Here is a 15,995-nt window from a genome sequence, read left to right as displayed (position 1 = left end):
ACTTCCTCCAGCGAGGCCACAGGTCTCTACTTGTCCATAACCTTCCAAAACAGCACTACCAGTTCAGGGACCAAGTGTTTAAACATAGGAGTCTGTGGTGAGCATTTTTTACATTCAAACTGTCACAAAAGAGGACTTAGGTCCTCAGTGTTATCCTTAGTTGAGTTAAGGAACGCATGGCAAGTGACCTGATGTACCCCTTACTTGATTACTTCCTGTAGTTTATACCCATGACAGTTGTTAGAAGCAGGTAAGCCCTCTTTACCAGCCACAGACTGAAGCCAGAGAAGCTCACTACTTGGTCAGGCTCCCTGGGCTTCAAGGCAGAGTTAGAATGGAGCCAGGAATGGGGCCAATTCAGGGCAATCATCTCTAGGCCCGTACAGCAAGGAGCTACCCCAGGGACCACACAACCCTGAGAACAGAACTCTATGTGCACCTGATGAGGCACCACCGGCCTTTTGGAAAAACTGGGCTCTGCCTTGCTCATTGGCCTTCCCTAGTGTGCTCATGGCTGGCACTGCTGATGAGACTGAAATAGATTAATTGGTAGGTAAGGCCCAGAGGAACATACTCGAGGGCATAAATCAGAGGTGGCAACTGGGAGCTGCAGTCTAACTCCCCAGAGACATGTGTTTGGTCCTTGTGGTATTTCTCTCTCACACTCTTTTTTTTTTTTTTTTTTTTTTTTGGTATTAGCTTTAACATTTCTAAATCAGGTGGTTTTATTTTTAGCGCTAGAGTTTTGGCTTTTCTTGGAAACTGGAGGTGCTTGCCAGCAAAAGATGGTATTTCTTCCTGACCCCAAAACTGAATAGTAGCCGCCCTAGTTAAGTGACAGTGGCATTCTGTCACCACAGACCCCATCAGTCCTCAGAGGTGCTGCCATTCATTTACTTGCCTGACCCCAGCAGGAGATGTGTGTACTGTCTCTTCATGGACCTTGTGTTCACAGAAACTGCTTCTCAATTAAAGCAAAGCCTCCTTACCTCTGTATTACAGACAGAGCTGTTGTTGATTCACTCAACAAACACTTAGAGAGCGGCTCTTCTCTGTCTGTCCTGTCCTGCACATTACTAAGATGTGAATATTTATATCTTTATAATGAATATTTATAAGGATATTCATGAAAGTATGAAGAGACAAGTCCTTGCTGTTGAGGCAGTTATACATTCTAAGATTTGTTTATTTATTAGGTATACAGTGTTCTGTCTACATGTATGCCTGCATGCCAGAAGAGGGCACCAGATTTCATTGTAGATGGTTGTGAGCCACCATGTGGGTGCTGGGAATTGAACTCAGGACCTCTGGAAGAGCAGCCAGAGCTCTTAACCTCTGGGCCACCTCTCCAGTCCCCGAGGCGTCTATATTCTACCTGATCTGAGACCTATGCAAAGCTCTCTGGGAGCTTGATAATCAGGAGGAAGACAACTAACACTCAGATTTTATTTCTTTATTCTGAAATTTTGATACTTTTATGTGTGCAGGTGTTTTGCCTGCATGGATGTCTCAGAGACCAGAAGAGGGTGTCAGATCTCTTACAACTGGAGTTACAGATGGTTGTATGTGCTGGGAGTTGAACCCAGGTTTTCTGGAGAAGTAGCCAGTGGTCTTAACTGATAAGTCATTTTTCCAGCCCCCTGCCTTACACTAAGATTAGCCTACTGAAACAGAACTTGATTTTCAACATCAGAATTGTAAGATAATAAATGTGTGCTGTTTTATGTCACCAAGTTAGTGGTGACAGCAGTAGGAACAAATACAGGAAAGGAATCACTTTTTCTGGGGTCAAGAGGAGGAGCGGTTTAGGAAAGAGGGTGTATTTGAATTGGGTTTTGAAGGATGGGTAGGAGTTTGCCAGGGATGGAAAGCAGCTCATGTGTAGGGGAGAAGACATGTGCAAGGTCATAAAAACACAGTGGGGATTCCCAGGATGGCTATTTGTTGGATACTGTGGTCAGAACATACAGTTTCTGTGGTACTCCAGGGAGGACTCGTCTGAAGGCAACTGGCAGGCTCGAAGCCAGGGTGACAGCATTTGATGTGCACCTGGCAAGAGTGAAAAGCCAGGCCTGCCTTGCTTGATGGTGTGCAGTAAATGTTAACACGGGCACTCTGGGAGAAGGGGTGGGCACTCCAGGAGAAGGGGTGGGCACTCCAGGAGAAGGGGTGGCGCTCACTCGGGTCGGTTTGCAGATGCTCTCATTACTGCTAAGTGGGTGTGACTAATGACAGCTGAGATGAGGTGGACATGTCATTGGACAGTTTCCACTACGGAATCCCATCAAGAGCACAGATCATAGTGAGACCTAGCAAGATCACAAGAGAGTGACTATTGACGCACTTCAGTTTTACCTGACTTACTCAGTTGTAAGTCTGTGTAACTTGATTTTGTGCATTGATCTGTGCTGGTGTGTGTGTGTGTGTGCAGGCTAGAGATCAACCTCTAGTGTTGATCTTAGCTGTTGTTTTGAGACAGGATCTCTCAGAACTTGGAGCTCACTTACGAAGTTAGCCTGGAAAACTTTAGAGCTGGCCCTTGTGAGCTGGGTGAGCCGTTCCCATATCCCACCGCAGAAGCTTGTCTAAAACATTAGGTAGAAAAGACCTAGGATTCCAGGCCCAGCCAGGTTTAATGACCCTCAGACTCACCTACCTGGGCAAGGCAGAGCCAATCCCAGAGCCTGAGAGAGGTCCTGACCCTTCACTTCCTCTGAGCATCCCTTGGGGGCCCTGCCCTTTAGGGGGGCTCTTGGAACTTGGCATACCGTGTGGTCCTTGACTCCAGAGATGACTCACATCACCCTGGCATGACTGACTCAGGGAATCGTCTCTGGACAGCCAGGCACGAAGGGAACTGGCTAAGATTTATTTCTGCTTGGAGCTAAGTAGGAGCCTCAGATCCTTTCCTGCCATTCCTGATGCCTTTGAACTGTCTTGGGTTGAGCAATCACACATATTTCCAAGAAGAAAAAAACGTTTTCAAGCGGACTTCTTTTTTAAAATAAGAACTGCTGAAGTGAACAAGCTGGAGAGGAAACCCGGAGAGATGTTTTGGCTTATTTCCTGTCATGGTGGGGGAGGGGAAGTGGGAGCAAGGAGGTCTGGCCCAGGCCTGAGCAGTCTTCCAAGGCCAGGGGATCTAGAGTTCAGATAACCTCGGCTGGCCCAAGCCTCCTTGTGCTTCAGTGGTCTTTGCACCCAGGACTTTGTAAGTATCACGGCCGCAGTGAACAGGATGGGTCCTGGTGGGCATGGACATGAGGGTGTACCTGGGTTTGGAGGTGATTGACAGCTTGTCTGAACAAGTGGATGGACGACTGCATCGCTGAGTCCTTCTCAAGGCAGCCCTAGGTCTGGGACACCTCGACAACTGGGCTGTCCCAGTCCTGGGATGTCACGGCCTCCAGAGCGTGTCCACAGGCATGGTCTATTTTGACATACCAAGGAGCTACCTCTTGGGGGGCAGTCTCCTTCCTAGAGTTGAGTCTGGGAAACAGGCCCAAGACTTCAGACTAGGAACTGCTCACCTCCCAAGAGAAGCAGGAAGCAGGTCCCTCAGGGACTCCCCAACATCAGCAGTGTCTCTGCTTTCCCCTCACCCCATCATCCTGAGGAAGGAGTGTTGCCTTTACCTGAAATGGGGCCTCCCCACCCTTTTCTTTCTCTTCCCCTCCCCCATCTATTCACATTTAATCAGGAAAACCACAATGAGAGCAGTTGTCACGTGAGCTCACCTTATGAGAACGACACAGAATAAGGCTCAGAGAACTTAGGAAGTTTGCTCAGCCACACTGTGAATAAGTCGGCTTTTCTTAACCGTTTCCAAGTTGCACCACATATTGATAAATCCTACTTGTTGTTACTTCTCTGTGAGTTTTCATGCAGCCTTTATATATTCATCCTTCTTCTTGATTTAACTCTTAGTGTTTTTTTGTTTTGTGGAACTGAGGATGGAAGCCAGAGTTTCATGCTAGCCAAGCACTCTACCACCAAACTATATCCCTATACATTCCTGTATTTTTCATGTCAGGACAGGGTCTCACTAAGCTGCCCAGGTCACCCTTAAGCTCACTCTGTTGCCCAGGTGGATCTTGAGCCATCTTTTGTTTTCTGAGCCCTTTCCATTCTGTCTGAGACTGACAAGGCAGAGCCAAGTCTCCTCCTTTTCCTACACACACACACACACACACACACACACACACACACACACACCCCACAGACATACACAAGAGGAGGAAGGCCCTGGGAGAGGTGACTCAGCGGCACTCTTGTCTTGGGGAACTCTCTCCCACTCCCTACACAGCCAGCATGTTGGTCCCAGACTCTCCTAGTGTGGCCTGGCCCACTCTGAGCAGGGCTTGCTCACTAGAGACTCCCAGGAGTGGCCATGGTGGACTACAGAGGTGGTGTTGAGGGGACAGTCCTGGGGAAATGTCTTCTAAGTGTTCACATCCCCATTTCTACCTTCTCCATCCATCCTTACTCCCCATTCTCCCCAGCGACCCAAATATGCTTTCAGGAGAGTCAGGGAGCCCAATGTCGGATCGATGGTGTGAGTGTTCATTCACGCATCCACTTGTCCAGACCACTCAAGTCTGAGTGGGGCAGGCCCTCTCCTGGGGGCTGGGGGAGGTGGCCACCTGTTGCTTGTACATGGAAACCTTTGGGACTCACCATTACCACAGGGGTGGCAGGAATAACTGGGGCTTTGAACCAGGCAGACCCAGGACAAGCCACGGCACAGACCCACAGTTGGCCATGGCGTAGGCTGGGACTGATGATGGCACAGACCAGGACACCCCCAGTCCTGTGCCCTCTTCCTCAGCCCAGTAATGTTTGCCGAACGCCTCTCAGACCACCTCCTGAAGCCAGTGGCTGTGTGGGAATGTGGGCATGCCAGTGGTCGTAGACCTCATAGCTCCTGTCATATCTAATGCTCGTTTATCTACTGGTGCATGCAGGGGAGAAGCCCTGGCCAGGCTGAGGCCCCTGTGTGATTTTGAGCCACTGGGATAAGCAACACAATCTTGGGGTTTTGCTCAGGTTTTGGTGACTGAGGTTAGGAGAACTCAGATGCCTATTCAAAGCAGGCATGGAAAGTTCCAGAGAGCATGCTGTGTGTCTGCATGTTGCAGGAATTCACTATGCTAACCCTTACACCGACTATAAAAGTAGGCACCGTCACCTTGTTTTTATAAATGAGGAAGTAGAGGCTAAGGTCGTCCAGCAGGGTAGAGCTGGGAGATTTGCAACTGGATCTGCTGAGCTCTTGCGTTCTCTCGCAGTATGTAGGAGGTAGACCCGGCTCACTCAGGGTGCAGGACACAGGTCTGCAGTTGGCCAGGCACAGACTCTCTACCCAGTACCTCAGGCTCATCGAGGTCATCTGAGGACTTTCTCCAAGGCCACCCAGGGTGAGGGAAGAAAGGATCCTCTCCTGTGAGAGGGACCATGAGTTGAAGGGAGACTAGAAGCTCTGCTCTCACATTGGCTTGCCTCTTGCCCTCGGCCAGCCTCACACTCACATCCTGGGAGCAGGGCTCACGGACCTCTTCTGATGCTGGCCTTCCCTAACTATGGCCTTGGTCAAATCCCCGCCTTTCTCTCAGCCTCAATGCCCCTGCTACAAGAGTGAGAGCAGGGGAAGCAGCCTCCTGCCCCTCTGGGTTTGCAGAGGGGCTGAGAGAGATGCATGTGTAGTTATTCCAAACAGTCTCCTGCCTCAGCCCTTTGCCCAGAGAGAGGCTAGGCTGGCTATTAATAGCAGTCTAATCACACTCGCATTCTTTGGGTGCTAAATGAAAGCAAAAATCCCAAGCTGTAAGAACAAAACCCTCCCTTCTGAGAAGACTGAGTCACCCCAGTGAGGTCCATGAGGCTGGCTTAACCCCTTGCTTTCCACAAGGGTCTCTTGGCTCTTCCCCTGAGGTCTAGCTTAGCAGAGCCATGAGAACCACATAGCATGTAGGCCATACTCCTGGGACACCGTGGCTTCGAGTGAGGGGTTTGATCTTTTCTGGGCAGGTCACAAGGCACTTAGAGAGAGGCCAGCAGGCTTGGCCCCTCAGGGACCTACAGAGTCAGGCAGATATACTGGGCATGCCTGCCACTGCAATTCCTGGGTGACGTCTTCAGGCCTCTGTCTTCTGCCAAATGGAACTAATTGTATCACCAGTTCTGTGCTCCCATTGCCACTGCCCAGGGAGGCTGAGAGCACTGTGGGTATTTCTGTATAGACTATTCATGTCTTCCCCCTGACTCCTGAAGAGAGCCTGGCGCTCGCTGAGGCCTGGAAAGCCATTGGGACCTACCAGGTGGGCCGAGTTTCCCTTGTCTACCATTGATACTTCAAGTTCCCTGGGACAATGAGCACAGGAAGGCCCCGATGGCTGCTGGGAATAGAACAAAGGTATGTGGCCTCTGTTGCCAGAGCCCTCCTGCCTTCCTGCCCTCCTGCCTGTCCTCTGACAGCCCACAGCATTCTGAGGTAGCTCTTTATGGGTCAGAGCCTATGCCTTGGACCTAAGTGTGAGGCTTTTGGGCATGAATGGGTCAGTGAACAAGTCTCTGCACAGCTGTGTGACTGGACAAGTGAACAGTAAGGCCAATGAATGGGCTGCTGCCTCCCCCTGTGAATGAACATGTTGTCACACCACATACTGGGAGCATGAAACCTCAAGCTGGGCAGGTACGAATGGGTCACAGCTCATGTGTGGAGGTCAGAGGACATCCTCAGATGTCAGTTTAGTCTGCCACCTTATTTGAGCAGGAGCTCTTGTTTGTGCTACACACAGCAGGCAAGGTGGCCTATCAGCCTCTCGAATTTTCCTGTGTTCTTCTCCCATCTTTCCTTTGGAGCAATGGGATTCCAGATGCCTGCTGCCATGTTCAGTCTTATGTGGGCTCTGGAGATGTGAACTCAGGTCCTCACGCTTGTGTGGCAAACACTTTATCCATTGAGTCATCTCCCTAAGCTGGGCTCCTTCCTTTACCCTCAGAAGACACTTGGCCTGACAGCCAAGGGTTCAGTGTTCCCTCTTCTCCATGCCTCTGGGAGTTTATACCCTGGCTCTACCTGCTGGAGAGGGGCTTGCACAAGGCTCTTTGGCTGTACCCTGGGTAAGAGAGAAGATGATGCCTTTGGACTCAGACTTACCGGCTACATGGCTTTACTGATCGTCTCTGAGACTTTGTGCTTTATCACATTAAATAAAAGTAATAAAACTTACAGCAAAGGGCTGGGGATTGGGGTGGCTCAGTGGCAGGGCCCTTGCTTAGCATGCTCAAGGCCCTGGGTTCAATTCCCAGTATTGCACAAAAACAAAACTAAATAAACACACACCCTCTCTCATAGGGGTTAAGCATGAGGATGGCACTTGACCCTGTACAGTAGGGTGGGATACTGAGTAGGATACAACTGATGTATGGATGACGAAGGTATGTTATTTTGCTTTCTTTCATGAAGTGGGCAAAATATCTTAGGATGGTTTGGGGATGTCTAGCCTCTTCATGTCCACAAATGACTGGATGGTTATCCTCGCAGAGGCTCTTGGGTAGTTTGCCTTAAGTACAAAGGTAACTGAACCCTGTCTTGTTTGTTTCTCCTCTCCATGCCTCAGTTTTCTTTCCTGTAAAATGGGCCAGGTTCTGTTTAATTGTTGGTAAGAGTCCAAAGAGCTGATTGGTTCTTGGCATGACTCACTTAACCTGACCTGGCTGGAGAAGCATCAGGAAATATTTGGAAGTGGATTGAAAAGGACGCAGGGAGACAAACATGACTCAGTGTTCTCTCCTTTTATGGGCTGGCACTCAGACCATGGCTTCCTGGAGGTTGTATTCCAAACTGTGCCCTGATGGATGTGAGGTCCACATGCCCATGAGCCCCCGCAGACCCCCCAGATGTGAGTTGCCCTGCTGGCTGGACTGGTTTTTGCCTTGCTATTTTAAGCAGTGAGTTTATAATAATGGGTGGGAAAGCACACTGAGCCCGAGCAGCATGGGAATGGCTTGCAGCTGGCCGCAGGGGCTCCCCTGGAGGGCCGCAGGGGCTCCCCTGGAGCCGCACGGACTCCATCTTGTTTGGCCGGGGCACTGCAGCCAGCCTTCATCTTGCTGCAGCCAGCAACTCCAGGTTTGTCTGACCTTGTTCATGAGGTTTTATTTCTGGCCAGGGGCTGGCAGAGGTCTTTCTTCAAGAGAGGGGAGTGCAGGGTTGGAAATGGAGTATTTCTGGTATGGCTTAATAATCCTAGGATTGCTGAACGAACCCTGGGCTGGGAGCATCCTTGTGGCTGGTTGTGACTAGTTAGAGTCCAGGACTTCGGAATTGGAAAAGGCCACTGCCGTGGTTGGAATTCCCATGACCCCTTGAGTCAGCCAGTATTGAATGTCTCCCAGGAACAGGAAACTCTTGACCTTGACGAGCGCTGTCCTGCATCTTTAGTTGGCTCCAGACTCCAGGAAAGGTTCCTCTGCCTTCTCACTTGGCCGTATATACCTGTCTCTTGGAGACCCCAGGGCCACATGACTACCTTTTAGATTTTGGAGAAGAGATTGCTTTCCCTTGCAGCTTCTCTGGCCCAGGCTAAAGTCTTGAGTTCTTAAACACAGATTCTTGTCCCCCTAGGCTCTTCTCTTTGTGGAACACGGTCTTGTTCGTCTGAATCCTTGTTTTACAGGACACAGTATGCTTTGTGTAGATTAAGAGGCAAGCCGAGGGTGGGATGGCTGCCTCCCACACTTTGGAAACTGTTCCTGTTAAGATAGGTTGGACTTGCAGGGGTGAGGCAGTGATATTACCTGAGAAAGTGAGCCAGCTTCTGGTTACCCTCAACGACCCCCGTGCCAATGCAATCCCCTCCACACCGCTGATGCCCCTGCTGCTGACTGGTGTCTAAGGAGAGATGATGAAAGTTCCCAGAGAGCTCATTTTGGGGGGACCTGATGTTCAGTTTCTTTATTCAGTAGTCTCTGGGGATGGAAGACACACAGCCCCAAAGCTCTTAGTCTCTTAAATCAAGATAAATCTGTTTGGAGCCCAGCCCAGGGTGGCTTCTTTTCTGTCCACTCATCTACCCTGCTCAGCCCCAGGCTATTCTGCAAACAGATACATTCCATTCGAGTTTCTGTGTTATGGCTCAGATCAAACACCCCTGTAACAGCCATTACTAAACCACATCGCGCTCCCCGTCTGCACAGTTAGGGGCTCTTTAATTCCTCCTTTTGCAGTGTTTATGCCAATCACAGTTTTTCACTTGCCTCCCAACACTGGACTCAAGACCCCATGAGGGCCCAGACTATAGCCTCTCTCTCTTTGTGTCATAGCACAGGTCACAGGCCTAATAGAAAAAGTTTGTGAAGAAAGAAAGAATGGTTCAGTCAGACATGGCACATACCTGGAATCCCAGCACTTGGGATGTGGAGAAAAGAGAATCGCTCAGCCTCAGCTACATAATGAGTTCAAAACAAACCTGGGCTACATCAAACCCTGTCTTAAGCCATAAAAAAGAAGGAAAAAAAAAAAAAAATCAGTGTGTGAATGGCCTAGTTAAGATGAGATTTCCAAGATGACCAGCAGGGGTCGCCCCAAATGCTTCAATGCTGCGTGGGCTACCTATGGGGTAAAAGACAAAAGCCACGACAGTGCCCCCTTTGACAGCTCCTGTACTAAATGTCTCCAATTCTTTAACCACAAACGTGGTTTAAATTATTTAGACCACCAATTTTTCATGGATCTTTGGAATATTCATAACGAATCAGACACCTTCCCTGCTTTGGAGACCCGGGTCCAGAGGGTAGTATGTGACTGGGGGTGGGGGGAGCTGATGCTGATGCCAACCAGCACTCTGGTTTAAGGAACTTTCCAGGCCCTCTCTGTGGAACAGAGAGGATATCTTCTGTCATGGGAAGCAGCAGAGCTTTCTGACTTTTCCTATAGGCTCTAGCAGTCGGCAACCACGCACCGAGGAGCTGGGACACAGTTGTTACTTAGTTAATGGCATTGTCTTTTGTTCTCCCCATGAGGAGGAAGCAGACCGCAGGAAAGGGTGTGTGGTATAGTGGGAAGAGCCGTTGGCCACCAATCAAGAAGACCTGGGTGCAAGCCCTTGGTTTTCTGTGTGACTCAGGACAAGTGGCTTCCACCCTGAGAGGCTCTTCCCACACCTATAGAATGGGACTATCAGTGCCTACCCTCATCCAAGGCCATCCCAAGTGAGCTTGACAATGGCAGCCGGTAGGAGCTGGATAGATGGGCTACAGATGACATCTGATCTCAGCCAAGTGTCCTCCCTCAGCTATAGCTTTGAGGAGCTGAAATGTTTCTCTTCTGGAATAGATGTGTTTACTGTAAGGACCAAATTAGATGCAAAAGGTCACTCTTGCCTGTGTAAACAAAGCCAGGGAGCGCGAGGCAAAGCGATTACCAATGCCCGCTCCCAGCCTCGCCACGCCTGACCTCCAGGGTGGATGTAAAACCAAGCAGCTGATCTGTGGCTCTTGGATCCTGGAAATGGAACCTAGCTGGGGACAGGGATGGAAAGGATTTTGACTTGTCCTTTTGGCATCTCCCCAGCCTGCAGAGCGCAAGCCTCTTGGAGCATCTTTGGGGTTGACACAGCAGAGGTTCCAGGCACACACAGCTACTCCAGCCAGGAGGCTGCCATGCCCCACATTCCTGAGGATGAGGAGCCCCCTGGAGAGCCACAGGCAGCTCAGACCCAAGTAAGTGCCCCTTCCTGTCCATGGCTAGCCTGGCTGGGGGCCAAGCTGAGCATTCTGGGCTGAGGCCACCGCTTCCAAGCTGGCCACAGAGAGCAGGAACAGCAGTGCAGGCTGTGGTGGGTGCCTGGGGAAGGTGTGTGGCTCTCTCTCTGGAGAATATGCTACCCTGAGTTCATTCAAGTGGCCGGGGTCCCGGAATCCTGAGTGTGGAACCATCTGGATAGTATATGACTAAGGCTTCATGAGATTTCAAACCACGTTGGCCCTGAATGCTCCCTTTTGCACTTGAGAAAGATGTAGAAGAGACAGGGTAGCCGACATAGCTGAAGACCGCTTTGAAACAATCAGTTCAAAATGAATATCGGCTTCAAGTGAATATCGAAAGTTCACAGTAAAGGATAGGACAGGGTTTCAGTAAAAGTCGATAATAAAATAGAATATGGTTTTTAAAGTGTTCATTAAGAGTATTCTCACTGAGGCAGGTATGGTGGCTTATGTCTGGAGTCCCAGCCTTCAGGAAACTGAGGTAGCTGGTCACTATGGGTTCCAGACTAGCCTAGGTTACAGACTGAGACCTTATCTCAAAAAACAAAACAAAACAAAACAAAAACCCAGACAAATAACAAAAACAATGGCAATAGTGTATCATTGAGGTTTTTTTTCCAAATTAAATTAAGAAAAGCTATCTTTAGTTATATATAATCATAAAGTATAGGTTATATGTTTATTTTCAAATTGAACAAAGGATCAAGTGTTTTGGTGTTGATATGTATGTTATTTGTTTTGTTTTTGTATATGTAGTATATGCATATGTGACTATGAACATGGAAGCCAGAGGCTGACGTTGAGTGCTTCTTCTATTATTCCCAACTTATTTTATGAGGCAGGGTCTCTCCCTGAGCCTGGAGGTCACCAATCCGATAAGACTGGCTGAGTAAAAAACCCTAGGAGTCTTCCTGTCTGTTTCCCATGCTACCCATGTCCTTTTTTACGTGAGTGCTAGAGATCCAAACTTAAGTTCTCATGCTTCTGTGGTAGGGACTTTCTGACTGGCCATCTCCCCGGCCTCTGCTTATTTTTTTTTCTATCAACCAAACAATGTGTTCACATGATAATACATTCTTCACATTTTATTTTATAGCAACTCTGTCAAGAGGATGTTTAAAATGTAAGGCTATACCCATTTCCCCAGATATTGAAGCCATTCTCTTTTGAAGAACCTGTCTTGATATCAGCCTCATTTTTTCTTTATCTGGTCCCTGGCCCAGCTCCGTCTGACCCTCCTGGACTACAGACCTTGCTTATGAAGGTCACCACCACTACTTTGACTTGAACTTTACCATTGGTTTGCACTGAACTTGTGCAATGCTCTTGTATCTGACTATGATCCATACTGACCAGAGCCAGATGAAACAGGCTTACTAAGCCAGAGTGTGTGAGTGAGCATCATTTTTCCAGATGGACAGATTCCTAGTGAATGTTTTCATATTGTGATGACATTTGTTTTCTTACATATTATTACCGTGGGAACTAAGATAGCAAATATTTAGAAATGAATAGTCCCTTGTATCTCCATACCCCAAGTTCGTGTGTTTGAGATATGAACTTGGCAGCTTGGGGATGAGGGAATATCTTTTCCTTGAACGTCTAAAAAAGAAAAAGAAAACAATGAGCCAAATCCCCATCTCTCCACCTGCAGACCATAGCTCAAGGTTCTAAGGAATGCCCCACAGCTATCCTGGGGCATCTTGGGCTATGGTAGGTGCTGTTCATCAGCAACTCAGAAGGCAGCTGAGGTCTGGGGGCTTGGGGGGATGAAAATGGAGTGACACAGAAGGCAAACGCCGGTGAGTGGATTCAAGTGTGGCCGCTCCCAGTCCTCGCTGGATTTCTTCAACTCTGTCATTCCTGTACCCTCTCATAATGGTCATCTCTGACCCCTCCACTTCACTAACGATGGTAACATACTGAGCTCACAGTCTCCTGGATCCCAAATCTTGGGCAATTTCCCCAGTTAGCTCAAGAATAAATGTGGGAGTCTTTGTGACCTCCACAGTCAACAGAGTAGTGATCTGTGGGAAGCAAGAAGATAGTTCAATTCAACACGACTAGGTAGCTGGGGTTAGCTTAAACTCTGGAAGTCTAACTCTGAGTAGTTTGTTTTAGGCATATTTAAACACAGCACAATTCGGCAAAAACTTTCCTGGTGATAATTAACTCAATCTCATGTGCATAATAAAACACAAAATAAGCTAAATAAAGATCGGACATGATTACACAGAAAATCTTTGCAAAACACCATCTGTAAAAATGGGTTTTATAGATTGAGAAAAACAAGCTTACAATAAGGGTTTAGGGAAGATTCTGGTGTGGTCTCAACCACACATATAGCACAAAGGTCACCAAGCTATTAACCATGTCCTCTTCCAGCCTTCTGTTTGGATAGCAGGTTATGCATCCCTTCCTTTGAAGGAACAGCCCTGTGTACTTAACATTCCAGGTTCCCCTAGCGCTTGCCTGTGAGCACAAGGGCCTCTGTGCTTCCCACAAATAAAAGCACTCCTAAAGCAAATATAATGAAAGATTAGCAAAGATACAACTTCGTCCCTTGTAAGGGCTAAGTCCCATTCTTCCTACATCTATAGCTCTCAGCATTTAAGAGAGGGTGCTGCTCTTGTAGAGGCCCTGAGTTCAGTTCCTAGTATCCACCCACAACTGCCTGCAGCTCCTGCTCCAGGAGGTCTGATGCCCTCTTCTGTACACACACACACACACACACACACACACACACACACACACACACACACACACACAAACATCTTTTTTTTTTAAAGTGCTTTAAAATCATATCCTCACAAGACAACAAAAGCCACTCCCCTTATAACCCTAAACCCTTGTGGCTGTCGGCTGCTTGTAGGTCCAGCTACAGGAGGACCAGGGTCTAGGAGAAGGTGAGCTTCTTAGTGCCACAGCGTGGGAGGAATCCATGAGCAGGCTCTAGATTCAAGGATAAGAACCTTGATTGGCCAGTAGGAGCCCTGAATGCCAGTTCCTCAGAAGCTATTCCTGCCTGTGACCTGGAGCCAGAACCAGTATTTACAGAATAATGAGGTGGATTCTGATGGTCTCTGAAAGCTTTTCAAGTGCCTGGATTCTGTCTCTGGGCTTGTAGGAATCTGAGGCTATCCTGAAAATGTCTGCAGGTTCCAGTGGCTCTGGCAGCACTGGAACCTGGAGGAGGATTCTCGAGGGACTCAGGCCACCTCCGATCCGGGAGGTCCGGGTCCCTCAGAGCAGACAGTGAACAGGGTTTAAGATTATGACCCATTGACCTTGAATCCCAGCTCCTCTATATCCTCATCCAGACCTGGAAGCCAAGTCTGTTAGATTTCTCATCCCTGTGCTTCTTTGTATGTTACTCCAAACAGCCATAGCTGTGGCCGCTTCCATTCTGCCTGGTCAGCTCAGCCCTGTAGCAGTTTAAACTCTTTTTTTTTTTTTTTTTTTTTTTTTTTTGGTTTTTCGAGACAGGGTTTCTCTGCGTAGTTTGCAGTTTAAACTCTTAAACAGAGGTCTAACTTAGGTCCACATAAGATTCAGCATTCTTTTACCTTCAGGTCTGACTACCAGGCTCTGGGCCTCCCTGAGTTCCCCCAAAGCCAGATAGACTTGGATCATAACGAGCTCTTGCCCATGCTGATCGCCTGACACAGCACACCCTCAGGGGAGGTTCAGATCTCCCAAGCTAGCTGGAGCCTCCAGGGGCAGAAGCCTGGCTCCCTGGGAGCACAGAAGCCAGGCAGCCAGGAAAGCGAGGCTGGCCAGGCAGGGTTCAGCCGGAAGTCCCAGTCTGTGTGAATTCCCACTCGGCAAAGCAGGCAGGGAACAGAGCATCCTTTGGAGCTTATAGCTCCCCCGGGTCCAGTCCTAGTTTAGAATACTCTGGTCCCAACCCTCCATTTCCCACCACTAGCCTGAATCCTCACAACAAAAACACTGAAGTTGGAGGGCTAAATTTTCTCTTCCCTGAAACTGCTAATTGGAAGCTGTAATCAATCCCTGCAGTGAAGCAAAGACTCCCGCAATGTTCTGCAGTGTGTTCTCAGCAGGAGGCATTCTTTGGGGCTCTGACTGAACTGAAGCTGTCAGGACACATGCCTGGATATTTAGGGACCAGAGAAAGACAGACTATCAGCTGGAAGGATCCTAGATCAAATGTTTCAGTTTGCTTTCTGTTGCTGTGATAAATACCATGACCAAAAGGAACTTGATGAGGAAAGGCTTTATTTTATCGTACGTGTATGCACACTTCCAAGTATCAGTCCATTACTGAAGAGAGTCAGGGCAGGAACCTAGAGCAGAAATCACAGAGGAATGCATGCTGGCCTCTCTCTTCTCCACTGTGCAGCCGCAGACCCCAGATGCAATGTGGTCAAGTCATCAGTGATTTTTCTCAGCTGTGACCTTAGGAAGGACCTTAGGCCCTTTAGGAAGCTGACTCACTGGGATGGCATGACATCCTCAGAGGTGCCTAGCACACTAGGGGTGTAGAGGTTCATGACAGTAAAAGCCTGAGTTCTACTTGTCCCAGTCCCCCCTTCCCACAACCCTTAGGGGTTTCTAGAAGCCTCCAAGAACAGGTCACTGTAGCTCATGGATGGACCATCTGTCTTCCCATTGTCAGCTCCGACATCCTCCATTCACCTCTGTCTTCCACCTCCCTGCACACGCAGCCACTTGATAATAATAGGCAGCCAGGCACCAGACACTATGCAACTGTTTTAATATATTTCGTTTTAGATTAAAAAAATTACTCTTTTGAAAAATTCATACATTTATACAATGTATTTTGATCCTATCCACCCACTATTAGCTCCTTCAATTCTCCATAGTGCCCACCTATCCCTCCCAACTTCATGTCCTTTTTTTGTTATTAATAGCCCCTGAATCCACTTAGGGCTGCCTATTCCATGCGCACAAAGAGGCACAGTCCACCCACCAGCAGCTTCTTTCTTGGTGGACAATGACTCTCCCTCTGCCAAAGGTAGAGCTGTGGAGTCCCTCTCCATCCATGCTGGGATTTTGACTGGTTTGGTTTTATGACGGTCTTGTGCAGGTCAGCACAGTTGCTGTGAGTTGGTGTATGCGACAGCCATGTCATGTCTAGAAGTGAGCATTCTCTAGCTCTCCTCCCATCCACATTCTTTTTGTTCCCTATTCTGAGATGTTCCCTGAGCCTTGGATGGTGGGCGGTTGATAAGATGACCCAT

General features: G+C 48.5%; 1 protein-coding gene across 7 annotated transcripts in view; it reads left to right on the top strand.

Annotated features, from left to right (window-relative positions):
• The window catches only part of Irag1 (inositol 1,4,5-triphosphate receptor associated 1), a 121,856-nt gene that overhangs the window by 39,028 nt on the left and 66,833 nt on the right, over positions 1-15,995 (top strand). For 5 of the 7 annotated variants that reach the window (XM_076550248.1, XM_006978591.4, XM_076550251.1 and 2 more), the window contains exon 2: positions 10,577-10,725. The exons of 1 other annotated variant lie outside the window; for it this stretch is intronic. In XM_076550248.1, coding sequence (XP_076406363.1) covers positions 10,666-10,725 — 60 coding nt within the window. In that variant the 5' untranslated portion in view covers positions 10,577-10,665. Of the gene's footprint in view, positions 1-6,301; positions 6,413-10,576; positions 10,726-15,995 lie in introns of those variants that run through there. One more of the 7 variants, XM_042282009.2, reaches the window with a different exon arrangement.

Source organism: Peromyscus maniculatus, chromosome 1, assembly GCF_049852395.1.
Source record: "Peromyscus maniculatus bairdii isolate BWxNUB_F1_BW_parent chromosome 1, HU_Pman_BW_mat_3.1, whole genome shotgun sequence".
Lineage (NCBI taxonomy): Eukaryota > Metazoa > Chordata > Mammalia > Rodentia > Cricetidae > Peromyscus > Peromyscus maniculatus.
This window is presented reverse-complemented; position numbering and strand designations above follow the sequence as displayed.